We start from the raw sequence: 17,317 nt of genomic DNA on the forward strand, positions 1-17,317 counted from the left end.
CCTGGGCTTGTGCTGTGTGTCAGCCCTGTGCTCCTCGTGTCTGTTTGTTCCAGCTTTCCAAGCGAAGCAGGAAGAAGAGAGCTGGGAAGACCACTTTCATAGGGGTGAGAAGATCACACTTTTCCCCACTGTTTACCATCAAATTGTCTAAAACTCAAATCATGAGTGTTAGAGATTAACTATGTGTGTATGAGACAGAGGAAAGCATAGAGTGGAGTACCCTTAACATAGAATCATAGAATCACTCGGGTTGGAAAAGGCCTTAAAGATCATCAAGTCCAACCACAACCTAGCCATACTACCCTAATTCTAACAACTCGCCACTAAATCATGTCCCTGAGCACCACATCTAAATGGTTTTTAAACGCATTCAGAGATGGTGACTCAACCACCTCCCTGGAGAGCCTATTCTAGTGCTTAACAATCCTTTCTGTAAAGAAGTATTTCCTAATATCCAACCTAAACTTACCCTGGCGCAAGTTGAGGCCGTTTCCCCTCATCCTGTCACCAGTGAGAAGAGACCAGCCCCGCTCTCGCTGCAATCACCTTTCAAGTATTGGAAGAGAGCAATAAGGTCTCCCTTCAGCCTCCTCTTCCCCAAACTGAACAGCCCCAATTCCTTCCGTCTCTCCTCGTAGGGCATATTCTCCAAGCCCTTCACAAGCCTTGTTGCCTGTTTTCGAACCTGAAACAGTTGGGAGGGAATTATGTTTTCATTGAGTTAGTTTGTATGCTAAATCACTGTCTTTTGGCTCTGATCGATGAGCATGTGTAATAAGAGATGCGCTGCATGAATGTCAGGGAGCTCACTGCACTCTTTTCAGTGGAAAAAAACAGGCTTTTAAGCTGGATTAGGGGCAGATAGTATTTTTAAGCACTGTGTTTCTGACTGTAATGTAAAATTGCCCAGTTTGGTGGTTCTGCTTGTGGGAATGTAGCATTACTACCCTGTTATTGCTGGTAGGTAGTCTGTCCAGGTGCTGCCTGAAGGACGCACCACTTAATGCTACAGAGGCTCCAGAAATGGATTTCTAGGTTTTTATAGTGCTAAATCAGTGTAAGTTTAACTTAGATTTAATTAATTAATAAAACTTCACCTGGGGTTTTAAGTTGGAGGCCATATAAATGAGCGTTTTAAGACCAGTGGGGAAGATCACTATCCTTATAAAAAAGGAACACGTTGCTCCTATGTGCAGTTAAAAATTTAGAAAAATGAACACTGTTCTTTCCTCAATTATGAAATTCAAACTCTTGTTCAAGATCTGTTTTAGTTGAACCTCAGACTGCACCATACTCAGAAGTGTAAACGTGATTGTTACATATGATAAAGTAGTGGATTTTTGTAACTGGGGACATTTGTTAAAATGTTTTAAAGTGGAAGTGTTTAAGGAAGTTTGACAGTAAGTAAAGCTTTTCTTATTTTTTTCTGATGCAGCTTCCTGTTTTCTGCCACTGATAGTGCATGGCGGCTTATCCTAACTCTGTCCTGAAGTGAGGTGGGAAATTTGACCAATAACCAGCATCGATAAAACAGACAAGGTAATGTATTGCTAAATGCATGTTTAGTAAAAAACATGAAAGAAGACCTGTGTATGGGTGCTATTTAATTTTTTATGCTAATTTTGTTCTAAAAAGCCTTCTGCAAAGAAACCTTTTAAAACCAACTTCTGCTGAAACAAAGTAGAACTGAAACAGAGTTGTAGTCAAGACCTGTAAAATGTGTATAATGCATTAGCAGATATTAACACCATTACAAACTTTACCATTTCATCAGTGTCTCTGCAGCTACCTCGCTGTGTGAATAACAGGTCCCTTTTCTCTGCACTTAGACTGAATTTCTCTGTTTCCACCTCCTCTCATTCTTTTAAGAGAATGAGTTTTGTTCAGTAGGTGCTTGTCTCTTTGCTCAGCACCACACAGCTGCTGTGGTGAGAGTGAGGAGAGAATCAGAACGGAAATTGTGAGGACTCGTGATTTGAGATAAAGATGTTCTGCTAGGTAAAACAAAAGCCACGCACACAGCCAAAGCAAAGCAAGAAATTAATTTGCTACTTCCTGCTTCATTAGCAGGCAAGTGTTCAGCCACTTCAAGGAAAGCAGGGCTCATCGCATGTAACAGTTAATTGGGAAGATGAACGCCATCATTCCAAATGTTCTCCCCTCCACCCCCTTCCCAGCTTTTCTCCTTTCTCTCAGCTTTTATTGCTGAGCACAACATCTGTTTTGGCCAGGTTGGGTCAGCTGTCCAGAGCAAACTACTAAAACATTGGTATGCTTTCAGTGTTATTCTCATCCTAAATCCAAAGCACAGCACTGTAGCAGCTACTAGGAAGAAAATTAACTATTGCAGCTGAAACCAGAACAGTATTTTCCCTTGATTCTATATCAACTATGTTGTGCTCTGGTTACATACTTGGCAATGTGACCCAGTTAATCAATACCACCTTTCCTGTATTTTAATATATATACACACACATCATTCCCTTAGTCTATGGGCCATCCATCTTAAATGTACTTTGTGTTCCTTTTGTCCATGACTTTAGGTTCTATCTGCCATAACAGTCTTTCAGGACAGGAGAGTGTATGCTTATCCAGCTCTATCACTGCTGCACTTTGCTCAGTTCCATCAAAATTTATGAATCTTGGTAACATCATATACAGTATTATGTAGCAAGTAACATCACAAATTTTGAATTATTATCTGTTCTCATTCAACATAAGATTCCCCTTTAGGTACACACCAAACATCTCCATCCTTCTGTATTAACCACTAAGTGCACTTTGGTCCTTGACCAAAAGCAGTCCTATGACTGCTTCCCTTCGTCTGAGGGAGGGATAACCATGGCTGTCTGGCCCAGGATGGTTTTCATCCTAGTGCACTAGAAGGACTGTATTTCCTTATACAGTATGTGGGAGTTTTAACTGGGAAGGGCCAACTTGATTAGCAGATCCCTTTTGCTAAATGTGCCTCAGTGTTTGAATGTGCCAACACCCATTGCTGTTAATGCAGTTTTTAATAGCTCATTGTATTTCTTGATTTTCCTGGAGGCTGGTGCCAGCTGAGGGTGTGATACACCCACTCAGTGTCATGCTCTTTGGCTCAGGTGTCTATGAGATGGTTTTGGAAAGGAGTCCTGTTGTCTGACTCAGTTCCTTCTGGAGTACCGTGTTGCCACAAGACTTGCTTTTCGAGATCCAGGGTAGTGTTTTGGGCAGTGGCATGTGGCACATGGTATATTTCCAGATATCTAGTTGCTTCCACCATTGTAAGCACATGATGCTTGCTGTGGCTGCTTCAATCCTAGCAACCTGCTGATTGTTTTGGTTTTCTTCAAGTACAGGGGCATCTATGTGATGTGCTTTTACAACTATGTTCTCTACCTGAATAGCACTATCTTTCCACAGTGCAGCAGCCCAGATAGGTTTGCCTCTGTACTGCCAGCTGTTCTGCTTCCACAGCTGTAACCACCTACACAGGGTATTTGCCACCTTCCATGAGTCAGTATAGAAGTAGAGCACCAGCCACTTTTCTCACTTGGTAATATCTAAAGCTGGCTAGATGGTTTTCACTTCTGTAAATTAATTCAACCTCTTCAGCAGTTTCTGTGACCTGTTGCACAGGACTCCATATAGCTGCCTTCCACCTCTGATGCTTTCCCACACTAAGACATCAGTGAACAGGACATACTGCTTCTTGTGAGGCTTGTCGTCTTGTTTGTGTGGTTCCTTCTATAGTACCTCCTTTAACATGCATAATGGGTCTCAACAGTTTGAAGGCATAGCCATTACTACCTCCATCCCGTGTCCTTTTTCACCAGGCCATAAGATTTAACATCGAAGTCAACTCATACCCTTTTCCTTGCTCCAGCCTGGGCTTGTCCAGTAGATAGAGGTCTACCTATTGTGTCATGGACATATCTATAGCCAAAGGTGTTTCAAGGTTTGCCTCTTCTGATGTGAGCTTTGTAATGGGCCAAAGCCTCTTCTGAGGTATACCTGCTGCAGTATGGACTTATCCATAGCTGTAGTTACTTTGAGATATACCTTCTGTGTCATGGCCTTTTCATTGGTCGTGGTCCCTTCAGACACCACTGTATCATGATCTTATCCACAGCCACAAATGCTTTGAAGTATTCTGGCATGGCTTTGTCTGCAGACACGGGCACGGCGAGGTATACTTAACACAGGCTTCTGCATGCCTTGAGGTGTGCTTGCTCCAGAGTGGACGTTTCCATTGCCATGGACATTTCAGAGCGCACATTCTCCTGTGCAGGCCGATGCAGAGGTCGCAGTTCCTCTGTCTTGAGTTTAGCCTGAAGTCGCAGCCTATCCAGTAGAGCAGCATGGGGACAACAGTGATGTCTTTGCAGTCTTCCAGCCCAGATTCATGACCATGGTTGTTTCCAGAATGTTCCGACACAGTAAAGCAAGATGATAAGGAGTAGACCAGATGTCAGAAGCAAAAGCAGCCATTAAGAAGTGCTGGACTCTGAAATACAGTTAGGCAAGTAATCCCTGTGAAAATGCACGGGAGCCTGTCACTTCACAGAGTCACAGCACTTAGCAGTTAAACAGCTGTAGTATGTATAAATTTAGTCCAGTACACTCATCTGTTGTGGAACCCTTTGTTCCCCAGGTTGGATCCCAAAAAGATTGTTGTAATTTAACCATGAGAGGCTAAGTAGCACATAGCCACTTGCTTATCCTCCCCAGGTGGGATGGGGAAGAGAATCACAAATGTAAAAGTATGAAACCTCATAGGTTGTGATAAAGACAGATAAAGCCATGTGCAAAGCAAACAAGGAATTCATTTACTACCTCCCATCAGCAGCCAGATGGGTGTTCAGTAACCTAACGGCTAAGCTAACCTAATCGTAGGAGAGCTGAGCTCACCACATGTGAAGGTTTCTTGGGAAGACAAATGCCTTCCCTCCAAACATACCCCTTTCCTGAGTGCAACACCATGCAGTGTGGGACATACATCCCTTTGGCCAAGCTGGATCAGCTATCCTGCCTGTGTCCCCTCCAGCTACCTTTGCTTTGCCCCTGAGCTCAGAAAGCATATGATCTACTTCACTGTTTGAGAAACTGGTGCATTGTAGAATGTGTTTGAGAGAGGTTTTCTAGATGGTTCAAGAGCTTTTCTTTTTTAGAGCATGGAAAGCATCTGAACTGTCATCAGTCACATTGAAGTTGTTAGCAATTTAATTCTCTAAAGTATGTTTTTAATGTTTTTGTTGTTAATAGGTCTGGAGGTGACAAAGAATCCACCATGAATGGGCAGCTGGACTTAAGTGGGAAGCTGATCATAAAAGCTCAGCTTGGTGAAGACATTAGGAGAATTCCTATCCATAATGAGGATATCACCTATGATGAGTTAGTGTTAATGATGCAAAGAGTTTTTAGAGGAAAACTTCTGAGCAACGATGAAGTCACAATAAAATATAAAGATGAAGGTAAGGTTTAATTACTGCTGTTGCAGTGTAATGACTACTGTTGCTCTGATACCATTTATCCAGAAATTACACAGAACTTAAACTGTGCAACTCACCTTTACAAAGGTGTCCAAAATACTGTTGGCAAATTGTGGACGATTTCTCATAAAATGATTTGATTCAATCAATAGAATCTATCTTTTGTGGTTACGCTGTCTTACCATACTATTTCTGCCAGCGTTTTTGGAATATCAGCAATTTGAAAGTTCATTCTTCTGCTGATGCTGTTTCAGATTTCTCTGCTAGCTACCTATTGAACCTTTTTTTTTGTGTGGGAGGGTGGATTTGAAGGGTGAAAGTTGAATTAACACGCATGATTTAACACAGGCTCTCTTTAGACTTAAAAAATGATTTTTATGCAGTACTTTCACAATATGCAAGATGCATTGTTTGAGATTATGATGTGATTGTTGTGGTCTCGAGGGTTTTTTCATCTTAGAATGTCAGTGTGGAAGAGAGGGCGGAGGGGATGGTATTCCTGATGTGTAAATAGAAGTGCTGTGTTACTGCAGGTTCATTCTTTCTTAATAGCTTTAGCACTGTCTGTGGGACCTAAAATGTAAAGTAACTTCTGTTCATACATCTCTACTCTTGAATGACTCAGGCAGTTTTTCAGTTTTATAAAGGTTTGAGAGAGACTACTTCTCATAAAAAATGATATGCAATTATGAGCTTTTTTGGGGATCTTGGCCTGTGGTAGGAGAAAGCTGTGTGGATTTGCAGTAGTTTTGTTTCTCATCTTATCACGTATTATTTTTCCTTTCTGGAATGGGAAAGGTAAAAGAAAGTGGGTGAATTCTTTCTCATGAGATTAGAGCATCTTGTCCCTTTTTTGTGTTCTTGCCTGTTCTTTAAGTATAATTCTCTGTTTTTATGTATGTCTGTCTTTTTTTTATATTTTGAAAAAATAACTGTGTGTAGTGGAGCGCTGTAATTGCAGTTTCATTCTTCAGTTGCCTGTAACAGCCTAGACACCTCCTACTGTTAATTTTAGCTTATTGTGTCTCAGAATATACTGCTTCTCCACTGTGATATGGAAATTGTTTGTTGCTGTAGATTGTGAGTGTCCAGCCTTTTAGCTTGCATGGGCCACACTGAGTGAAGAGGAATCATCTAGGGCTGCATATATGTAGGTTACTCTGAAAGTAATGCCTCCTATTGAATTCCATAGAAACCTAAGGGAAGATCTCCTTGAGAGCAGCCCTGCAGAGAAGGACTTGGGGGTCCGGGTGGACAAGAAACTGGACACCAGCCAGAAGTGCGTGCTTGCAGCCCAGAAAGCCAACTGTGTTCTGGATTGCATTAAAAAAGGGGTGGCCAGCAGGGAGAGGGAGGTGATTGTTTCTCCCTACTTGGCTCTTCTGAGGCCCCATCTGCAGTACTGCGTCCAGTCCTGGGGCCCCCAATACAGGAAGGACGTGGAGCTCTTGGAGTGGGTTCAGAGGAAGGCCTCTAAGATGATCAGAGGGCTGGAGCACCTCTCCTATGAGGAAAGGTTGAGGGAACTGGGGGTTTGTTTAGCTTGGAGAAGAGAAGGCTCCGGGGAGACCTCATTGTGGCCTTCCAGTACTTGAAGGGAGCGTATAAACAGGAGGGGAATGGCTGTTTACGAGGGGGGATAGTGATAGGACAAGGGGGAGTGGTCTTAAACTGAGACAGGGGAGGTTTAGGTTAGATATTAGGAGGAAGTTTTTCACACAGAGGATGGTGACACACTGGAACAGGTTGCCCAAGGAGGCTATGGATGCCCCATCCCTGGAGGCATTCAAGGCCAGGTTGGATGTGGCTCTGGTGGTTGGAGACCCTGCACATAGCAGGGGGGTTGAAACTACATGATCATTGTGCTCCTTTTCAACCCAGGCCATTCTATGATACGATTCTATGAAAAAGCACAATAATATTATTTGATAGAACAAATTCTCAGCTACAAAGCACTATTTTTCAACATAGTCACCACTATAAGCTATACTTTTTGTTTGAGAATGTTTGAGGGAAGAGTTAATAGAATGGGGTTCAGTTTGATTGCTGTATGAGGTCAGTGGTATTCTTCCCTTTGTTTTAGCTAGGCTAAAGTTGTTATTTAAGTTTGCTTCAATCATGAGAAAGATTGAAATATGTCCAGCTGCTTCAGAGTTCCTTACCCTCCAAACCTGGTGGAGCACTTGTCTCCATCTTGTAGGCCATTTTCTGAAGCCACTCATAATTCTGCCTTAACTTCTGTGCATAATTTTCATGCACACTGGTCCTGGCATTAAAATGGTATGTTTTTGTGTTTTGCAGAAGTTTAACTTGCTGCTTTCTTGTGATGATGCCTTTAAGAAATATTTTAGAGGACTCTATTTTTCTTGGAAAGAGTTCCTCATTCTGTAAATATTTCTTTTGACCCAACTTACTGCAATGCCTTTTGAATCAACAGTAAGTGTTTCTAATCGATTGTAGGTCAGGAAGCACAGAGCTAAGTCTTGCTTAGTAACCACAGAGCAAAACCTCTGGTTTTCACTTCTATATCTTCAGTTTTCATATACATAATGGGGTATGGTAAGTGATAATGTTGATTGGTAGCCTCTTTTCTAGTAGCTTTGGAATCAAATAGGGAATGTCATTATATAGAAATAAAGTAACACTTCGGCCCCTACATTAAGTTCAGTAGTGAATAGGCCTTGCTTTAATGTAACTTTTTAAATATTCTTTTCAGATGGAGATCTTATAACAATTTTTGATAGCTCAGATCTTTCCTTTGCAATTCAGTGCAGCAGGATACTCAAGCTGACGTTGTTTGGTAAGTGTCTAACATGGTTCATACCTTTTTTTAAATAACCTTTATTAAAATTCAGGCAGAGTGGTTTTAAACTGAGACAGGGGAGGTTTAGGTTAGATATTAGAAGGAAGGTTTACACACAGGGTGGTGACACACACTGCACAGATTGCTCAAGGAGGCTGTGGATGCCCCATCCCTGGAGGCATTCAAGGCCAGGCTGGATGTGGCTCTGGGCAGCCTGGTCTGGTGGTTGGTGACCCTGCACGTAGTAGGGGGGTTGAAACTAGATGATCATTTCAACCCAGGCCATTCTGTGATTCATTCTATTATTCTACGATTTTTGGTTTTTATCATGTTGGTAGAAATCAGTAAATTACAAACAATGGATTAATATGTGGCATCTGTTTTCTCTCTTGCTCTTTCACATGATATCTGAATTTGGAGAAACTGAATCTCAGTTTTTATAAGGTGGCTTACATTAACTGGCATACAAAAACAAAGGGTCAGTTGTTTTGCTGTAATGTTATTTTTCATGTTATCTTCCACTCCAGCCTTTGTGTAGGGGGGTTTTCTTCACAGGCATGTGAGAAACTTTGATGATAAACTTGCAGTGTTGCTAGGACACTATTAAAAATAACGTCAAATGCTTCTAGTATAATAGATTTTAACTTTTATCATTTTGCCTTTGATAAAATAATTCTCTATTTTCAGGTTGCTGTTGGTAATTTTGCACATACTTCCACAGAATAGCAGGCAGATTTTAATTGGAAAGCTGACCCTGTTCTCAAGGTGCAGGAGTGTTGTGTGTGCTGCCTTAGTTCTAAAGGCACAGTCTAATGATTTCCACAACCAGATATGGTGTTCGTATTGTTCAGGGTAGAGTCATGGAAATTGAGTAAGCAGTGCAGAAACTTGCTGCAAGATTTACTCTGGTTCTCAGTAGTGTCAGGCTAAAATGAGATTATATAAAGAAACAGTAAACTCTAGAGTGTGTTTAGGCTGTGTTTACTCACTGTGTGATACTCCAAACTTCACCAAGTAGGATGATTCTGAAGTTGGGAACGCTGAGTTGGTTTTCTTTCAATTTTAAACTGAATATCAATACGTTATTACAGTCGTAAATGTATGTAATTGCTGTTTTGCAGTTAATGGACAGCCGAGACCCCTAGAATCCAATCAGGTGAAATACCTGCGTCGAGAGCTGATAGAACTTCGCAATAAAGTCAATCGCTTACTGGACTGTTTAGAGCCACCCACTGAACCAGGGGTTTCCACCAACCTGCCTGAAAGTGGTAGGCAGCCTGGCAAAGACTTTTGGGTTTGGTTTGCTGAGATGCGTGCTGTTTAACAGAGTGAAAGATGAGGTCTTGAGTACTGGTTGTGATCATTCTTGATCTTTGCTCAATTTGTAACGTTTCAGCTATTTCAGAGGCAGAATCTATCTCAGTTTATTTGAAGTAAAGCAGTAAGTTAACTTAGAAATAACACCTCCAAGTATGATTTTTGTTGTCATGTGTGTAAACGCTGTAACTAATGCTTGTGAGTCAGGACAGCTTTTTGACAGGGCTTCCAGCTAAATTAATAGTATGTTGTTGCTGAAGAGGGAAGATCTTGCTCCCAGCTGAGCACTCCCACTGCTTACTTTGGGCTAGCTCTGGTGCTTATCTTGTCATGTTGCTAAGCAGGTTTGAGTCACTAGAACAGTGAAAGGCTAATTCAGCAAAAATTATATTCACTTCTTTTGCCAGGTTAGGAAATTGAATCCAGACATTTTGAGCTCAGACCAGCATCAGAGCTGTCTCAGGGTAAGCAGCACAAGGGAAAGGATTATGGGGGAGGGGGTGAAATGGGGGAGGAACTCATATTCTCCCAGTTTTGAGACAGTGATCTCCTAGCATAGAAGAATGGAATACAGAGTTCCAAGTAAAGTGGTAAACTAGCTGCTTCAGCCTTTCTCTTAAGAAACATTGCTTTTGTTACTTTAACAGGAAAACCTTCAAAAATCCATCCCCTGTTGTACAACATAAGCAGTGACTAATTTTGGTGGAATACTGGGAATTTGGGCTATAAACTGTTTGGAAGGAGGTTAATGTGATGATCATAGAGTGCAAACAGCCACTTTAAACTCTACCTGCACTTGTTTGTTTCTCAGTGAAAATGGAGCCCCATGAAAGAAAAGGGGCTTCAGAGGGAATCAGTTCTGCAGGGATAATGAGCTTCATCCATCAACGTGGGGAGTGGAACTGGGGGAGGAGGGGAACAGAACAAGATCTACAGTTCATGAAACAATATAATAAATTGGAAGCTGTTCTATAAGTGTTCTTAATTTAGAATTCTCAGTTTGCGTATCATACCAGAACAATTTGTTGTAGCGGGAACCTTTGAACTTCAGACTGAAGAGATTTGATGCTCCAGTGTCAGTGCATCCTTCACTATGCAATGAGACCTCAGCTTTGTGGTTCATCACATTTTCAGATACAGCACTGATTAATCACATTGTTCTAACATAAGCCTTTCAGCAGGTTTTTTTTTTTTTGAGTTTTTGAGAATTCAAACCAGGGCATTTTGTTTTGTAGATGCTGTGGATGGTAGGGAAGAAAAGCCTGCTGCTGCTGACTCTAATGTTAAGCCATCCACTCAAGTTATAGCAGCAAGCATGTCTGCATTCGATCCACTAAAGAATCAGGATGAAATCAGCAAGAATGTCATGTCAGCATTTGGCTTGACAGATGATCAGGTGTCAGGTAAGAATACGTCTTATGAAAAAGAAAGCAAAGCCTATTAATAAGTGATTACCTAACGGTTGATTTGCAACAGAGCATTTGTTTTTTAGATGTATTAAGTTGCATTCTGTATTGGCTATTTCTTTTCAGAATTCTAAAATGTGTGATGCATCAAGGTATTGTAAACAGGCTTGCTAAGTTCTGTGTACAAAGTGCCAAAATGTTGCTGTTGGTTGTAGCTTGATGTTGTAGCTTGGAGTCAAAAATAGTTCATTATTTTTTTGTTTTAACTAATTAAAGCTAGTACTAAAATAAGTAATGTACAGTAACTTAATTGGTAACTGCCAGTGATGGAAGAATGGGATCCACTGCTTGGCCTTAGGGATCGATCTTGTGGTTCAGCTTAGCTTCTCAGCTTGTGTTCTGCTCCTTGGGTCGGTCAGAATGGTTTGTATAACCCCATATTTTCTCTTTTGCATTTCAAAAGTAAACAGTGACAGCGTTTTTTAATCTTAACGGAAAGGAGTTGCTTACTTGTCAGAATGATGATTGCTCTTGGAGAACTGCATGGTTGTTAGTACCAGTATGACTAATAGGAGAATGCAAAAAGTTTAAATGCAGTTTATACTAAACTGAATACAGTCAGCTTAAGACAAGATAGCTGAAATTGTAAAAGGAATGCAGGATGTAACAGGGAGTGTGATGCAAAATACAGAGAAATGACTTTGCACAGGATTTTCTTGACTCTGACAAAATTTAATATGACATCGTTACCTGAAAAACCTACTATTAACAGGATTTGCCATGTTCACTTTAGACCAGTGTGGTCTTTATATGATTTCATATGGTCTTGAGCAATCTCTTCCTGCATGTAGTGTTTTGGGTATGTCACAGCATAGTTATTTCACACACTTGGTAAAGATTTGATGGTAATTGAAAATTTATAGTGAACTACTTCTGAGTGATCAACTGTTATATGAAACTGTGAACTACAGCTGGCTGAAAATATGAGCTGATTTTCAAAGGAGTGATTTCTGTTTGGGTACAAAGCTTCACTGTCAGTTAATGCTTTCATTGTAGCATCAGTGGTATTTTAAGATCTGTGTATCTCCATAATTCTTTTGATAGAGTGAACTGGCTATGCTTTGAATGCACAAAGGACTTCATAAAGGACCATTTAAGCAGGATATTGAGATATCACATTCCTACACGTGTAACTGCAGGATTGTTGCTTTAAAGCCAAAATCAGAAGTGGGCAGCTTCAATTCACTTTGCCCCTAGTAAGGGTAATGTGAAAATGCAATTATATGCCTGTTGCATGCATAAATACAATTATCTTACAGTAGTGCATTCGCAGAAAGTCTAATAATCTTGTTTAACTCTATGCATGTATTTGAAAGCAGCTTATCATACATTGTACTCATAAACCTAAGAGCTGGAAAGATTTGGGTTTAAGTTCCCTTGCTTCTAACAAAGTATTTTGACTTTAACTGTAGTATGCCATGCCTGTTCACGTGCTTATTTCACACCTTCTCATTAACTTAAATAAAAACTGAATTCTCTGTCTCCACGCTTTTTTTGGGTGCTGCTCAGTAGCTGGAATACTTTCACAGTTCTCCAAGCAAACAATTGCTTTCAGACTGACACCGGCCGTATCCTGTGTGGGTCTGCAAATCTAAGACATCCTGTAGAGGTGTTCTGTTCATATGCTGTGTGACTGCTGGTAAAACATTTCATTGCCCGGGCCCGTATGAGCCACAGCAAAACATGACAGCATTTGAATAATTTCCTGCAGCTTTGCACCTTCGTTCTGGGTGCAGAAGAATGAGGTATGTTAGGTGTGTGTTCTGTCCAAATGCAGCAAGCCTGTGGAGCATAAGTGCAGGGTGAGTGCCTGAAGCTGCAGAAACAGTGCTGTTATGGAGGGCCTTATCCACAAAGCGGAAGAGCATGAAATTTGAGTGACTTTGATTTGAGAGAGGTGGGAAATTTCCTCCCCCATATATTTTTAAAATAGACTTGAGATGTGCAAATATATACTTCCAAAGGTAAATCTACGGAAAACTGAAAGAACTATTTAAAACTTTGCAAGGGTGTGGGCTTGTTATTCAAACTCTGTCTTTATTTAGTTTAATGCATTTTGTTCTCTCTCCTCTAGGCCCACCCAGTGCTCCTGCAGAAGAACGATCGGGAACACCAGACAGCATCGCTTCCTCCTCTTCTGCAGCCCACCCCCCTGGTGTGCAGCCCCAGCAGGCGCCGTACCCGGGAGCACAGCCACAGACAGGTCAGCAGGTGGAAGGTGAGGAGTGCCTTCTCTGCTGTTTGACATGAGTGCTGCTGCCTGAATCCATGTGCTCTGTACCTACGGTTTCTAATTAGCAGGACCACAGTCAGTACGCAGCTACAAATTCCCACCAGGCAGAATGCTTTTTTCCTATGTGTCATTCAACATACGATCGGCAGGTGGAGCAGTAGCTCCATTTGAAAGGGTAGCGATGTAACTTGGGGAGTTTCAATATTCTGTTCATGTTTTCTAAGAGCACTGAGCTTTCAGACCTGCTTAGTTCTAGACACAGCTATGGCATGACTTGCTTTGTTGCTTGGACCTCCATACCAAACATGTTGTAAAGATATTTCTGTATTTTGATGCAGAAACAAGGTAAAACACTCAACTACTTTCTTTACTGATCTAATAGACAGGTATAAGAGACATTGGTGACAGTGACCACAGTGTCCACAGTCACTTGAAATCCCTTCCTGGTGGTTAGCAGTAACACTGTGACTGAGCAGAGTATTTGAGCAATCCATAGTTAGGTCTGTGCATGAAAGCTGTTGGTTGAAGTGGAACAGCTTGTTTTTGCTGCTTTCAGCCTGTTTTGCTTATTTCTCTTATACTATTTAAGGGATATAAATGAAAAAGAAGTCATCTTTGTGGCTTAAAGCTATAATAATGATTCAATGTTTGATATATATACAGTCTTTTAAAAGATTTTCTTAAAACCCAGGATTTTTAAAAATGGCATTGGGTATGATATTATTATTAGTTATTAGTTACTTTTCTTTGTGAAGATCATTAAATCTCTGTGCTGATACTTCTGAGTGGCTTGCCTCCCCCGATCAAAAGTTTCAAGCATTCACCAGTTTGAATTTATTCAGCACAACAAAGAAGTGTGTTACGTGCTTTGCATTCTCCTCAGACCTTCTGCTCAGCACTCTTCCTCTCATAACAGTTGTATACCAAATAAAGTTTTGAAGGGTTAGTGGGAATGTAAAACACTTTTGCTTTGAGCTGCAGTTAACACAGAGTTAAAAGGAAGAGAGGAGTCCTGCTGCAACGGCACGTATGGGGATGTGGGAGGACTTGGAGGAGAGCTCCCTTTACTGTCTTAGTGCAATTCAGACGATAAGGTTTGCAGTTCTATTTATATACAGCCTGCTGGTCTTTGCAGAATGACTGATGGTACAGTAACACTTCATAGTAGTGAAGTCTCTGAGTCTGCTCCAGTTCAGCTAAGCTTTGGTTTGGCAGATAATTAGTTTTGTTCTTTGTGCGTGTTATTCAAACGAGAAACAGCAGAAGCAGAAAACCTAAGCAGGGCCCATAGGTTAAGTCAAAACAAGTATTCTGCCTCTGCTTGCCAAGAAAATGAACAAAGTAAATTTAGGAAAAATCAGCATTGAATTAGAATACCCAACCTTAAGAATGTACAGTTTTATTTCAGTTTTAGGGGCTGTACCCCTGGGACTCTTAAGAAAACCTGGCTTACAGCGAGTCAGATGTTAAGAGATGGAGGACTTGTCTAGCAAATGTGGTCAGAATAAATAATGTATCACTGCTACAGTACTTTGTAAAGAAATAGTCTTTAAAAACTATTATAAACAGACAATCTGAGGACATGTTTAACTTCTGAAGTACTTTAACTTACAGCATAAGTTCTGGAGAAGTTAGCAAGCCATGTAAAGATTCCTGCTCTGTTACACAGCAGTGTAGTTCTAATTAAGGTATATAGCTCTTGGCATCCCCTGAAATAGCAGCCCCCACATCAAATTAGGACTATTTGTTCTGTCTTCAGAATGGCACGGCTCAGAAACTAAAATCTGTGATTTGTACATGTTATTTCTGCAAACCGCTAGGATGTTGTGCATCTGATCTTTGTTACATAGCTCAGGTACCAGCTCCCAACCAACAGAGTTCTCTGTCCCCAGGCCAGATGTACCAGCAGTACCAGCAGCCGGGTTACCCTGCCCAGCAGCCACAGGCGCAGCCCCAGCAGCAGTACGGCGTGCAGTACCCAGGTAAGCAGCTCCTGCAAACTGTGGTGTGGCTGGGGGATGTCCAGCCCTCAGAGCTGTGGATCCTGAATGTGTGGGGCAGCTCAGGGTGCTGAGCATCTCAAACACCTGCGCTTCTGAGGGAAATGGGCACAATTAAAAAATGACCAGTTAGCAAATGCTGTCAGTGTGTGTTTCTACTAGAGTTGCACTTCTGGTATTTCATTTCTACCCACCTGTCAGAAGAATGCACTGGTAGCAAAGTAGGTGAAATAAAGCGTGAGCAGTCTTTAGGGTTGAGGTCTGCATCTTGGCATTCTAGCAAAGATGCCTCAACTTAACAGATGCCTCAACTAAAGGAGCTACTGCTTTTGACAGGAGACCATGTTTAGTGCATTAGTGGTGTGTCTGCAAATATAAAACTCTAGGTTTTGTGTGTCTCCAAAATAAACTTGACTTCAGAATTTCTAGTTATTTGCTTCAGCAGAGGCTGGCATCTAATAATGGATAGCGTATGCTACAGTACAAAGATGGATGTACATCTCCAATTGCTTATGGCTTTTAGAAGAAGATAGAAAGCATTTGTCATGTCGGAGTTTAACCAAGATCGTTTAAAACAAGCAAAGACTTCCACACTGTTAAGTAACTCAGAAAACAGCCTGCATCACTGTTTTTTTTCCCCCCCACAATATATACAGGGGAAGTGCATGAGATTTGATGTAGATGAGAACAGTTGTGTGGCTTATGAAAAAATTCCCGTGTTTATCTTGGATAAGAATCCTAGAAAACTTGGAATGGAGGGTTTGTGCCTCATCCCTTGTTCCTGTGCTCTGTGTAGTTAGACATCCATGACAGACTGCCGCCAGTCTCGTTCCTTCTGCTGAAGTTAGGCTTAAAGAAGTTTCCATCTATGTGCTAATCATTTCCCACCATGATCTAAACTGTTATTTTACTGCAGAAGTTCCTGCAGTATCTATAGTGTAAAATGAGTTCTGCGTCCCCAGTTCTTAGAATATCTCCATTAAGAAGCCATTATCGCCAGAAGTTATATGGAGCTCCTCGTGTTTCCCAAAACCCATTTCACGATTAATCAGATCGGTCAGAAGCGGTCTCATTGTGAGGACCTTTTGACAGCTGCCATTGAAAAGTTTTACTTGGAAGTGGTTATTCATCTGCTTGTTGCTGTTGTGCCCATGAGGATTACCTCCCGAACCCCCATCCCACAGTGCAGGATGCGTTCCCACTCTGCCCAGTAGCTCTGCTAGACAAGAAGATTTGCTCATGGTAGTGAACACGCAGCCTTTCAAGGTTTGTTTCATGAGTAAATTTTAATCCCAGTTTCAAGGTGAGTTCAAAATATACTGCAGTACATTCTTCGATCCTTACTCTTTCTGTTCAGGGCTGTGCACTTTTAATAACTTGTGTGTCTGGTATTTAATGCTGACAGGATTCCAGTCAATGGAGAGGTTTCATTGCGAGTAGCTGCAGGTGTGTTTCGTGATGGATAAAAGTAGCTATTTCTTCATAAAGGGAACTAATGCTATTTTAAAGTCTTCAACAAGAGAAGTTCCTTTTGGAAGCTGGTTTTATGCAGAAACACCAAGTTGGGACATGTTTCAATGGGAGTTTTGTACTCAAGTATTTTGCTCTGCACAATTTCTGTTGAACTTAAGTCTGCTTTTAAAGAACTGAAAGCATCTACAATGTAACCAACACACTGACTTAAGTGCACTGAGCACTAACTGTCTTTTCATGACAGTTTGGTTTCGGGTTTTTTGGGGGAAAAAGGCTACATTTTGCCTTGTTTGTCAAGGAAGATTTTTTTACTTTTAACGTGCTGTGATGGTAAAATGCTGTTTGTCTGTCTTCTAAATTTCTTGTTGGCTGTGGGAATACCAGGCTGCGTTTACGTGACAGCAGGAAAACTCGCAGTTCTTTACGTTTGCTTGTCTGTGCTTATCGTGCTACTTCTGCCGTCACCGCGGTCACTGTGCATGTGCCCTCGGTGTCATGCCATGCCTTACCCGTCTCTCCTCCCACAGCCGGCTACAGCCCGCAGCAGGCCG

At 41.4% G+C, this 17,317-nt stretch overlaps 1 protein-coding gene across 1 annotated transcript in view; it reads left to right on the forward strand.

Moving 5' to 3' along the window:
* The window catches only part of TFG (trafficking from ER to golgi regulator), an 18,692-nt gene continuing 1,375 nt past the window's right edge, over window positions 1–17,317 (forward strand). Inside the window, exons 1-9 of the mRNA XM_010720668.3 lie at window positions 1–104; window positions 1,436–1,539; window positions 5,248–5,456; window positions 8,191–8,274; window positions 9,399–9,545; window positions 10,830–10,997; window positions 13,135–13,278; window positions 15,186–15,275; window positions 17,294–17,313. Of these exons, the coding sequence (XP_010718970.1) occupies window positions 5,273–5,456; window positions 8,191–8,274; window positions 9,399–9,545; window positions 10,830–10,997; window positions 13,135–13,278; window positions 15,186–15,275; window positions 17,294–17,313 (837 nt within the window). The 5' untranslated portion in view covers window positions 1–104; window positions 1,436–1,539; window positions 5,248–5,272. The remainder of the gene's footprint in view (window positions 105–1,435; window positions 1,540–5,247; window positions 5,457–8,190; window positions 8,275–9,398; window positions 9,546–10,829; window positions 10,998–13,134; window positions 13,279–15,185; window positions 15,276–17,293; window positions 17,314–17,317) is intronic.

The sequence above is a fragment of the Meleagris gallopavo genome, chromosome 1 (genome assembly GCF_000146605.3).
Source record: "Meleagris gallopavo isolate NT-WF06-2002-E0010 breed Aviagen turkey brand Nicholas breeding stock chromosome 1, Turkey_5.1, whole genome shotgun sequence".
Taxonomy (NCBI): Eukaryota; Metazoa; Chordata; class Aves; order Galliformes; family Phasianidae; genus Meleagris; species Meleagris gallopavo.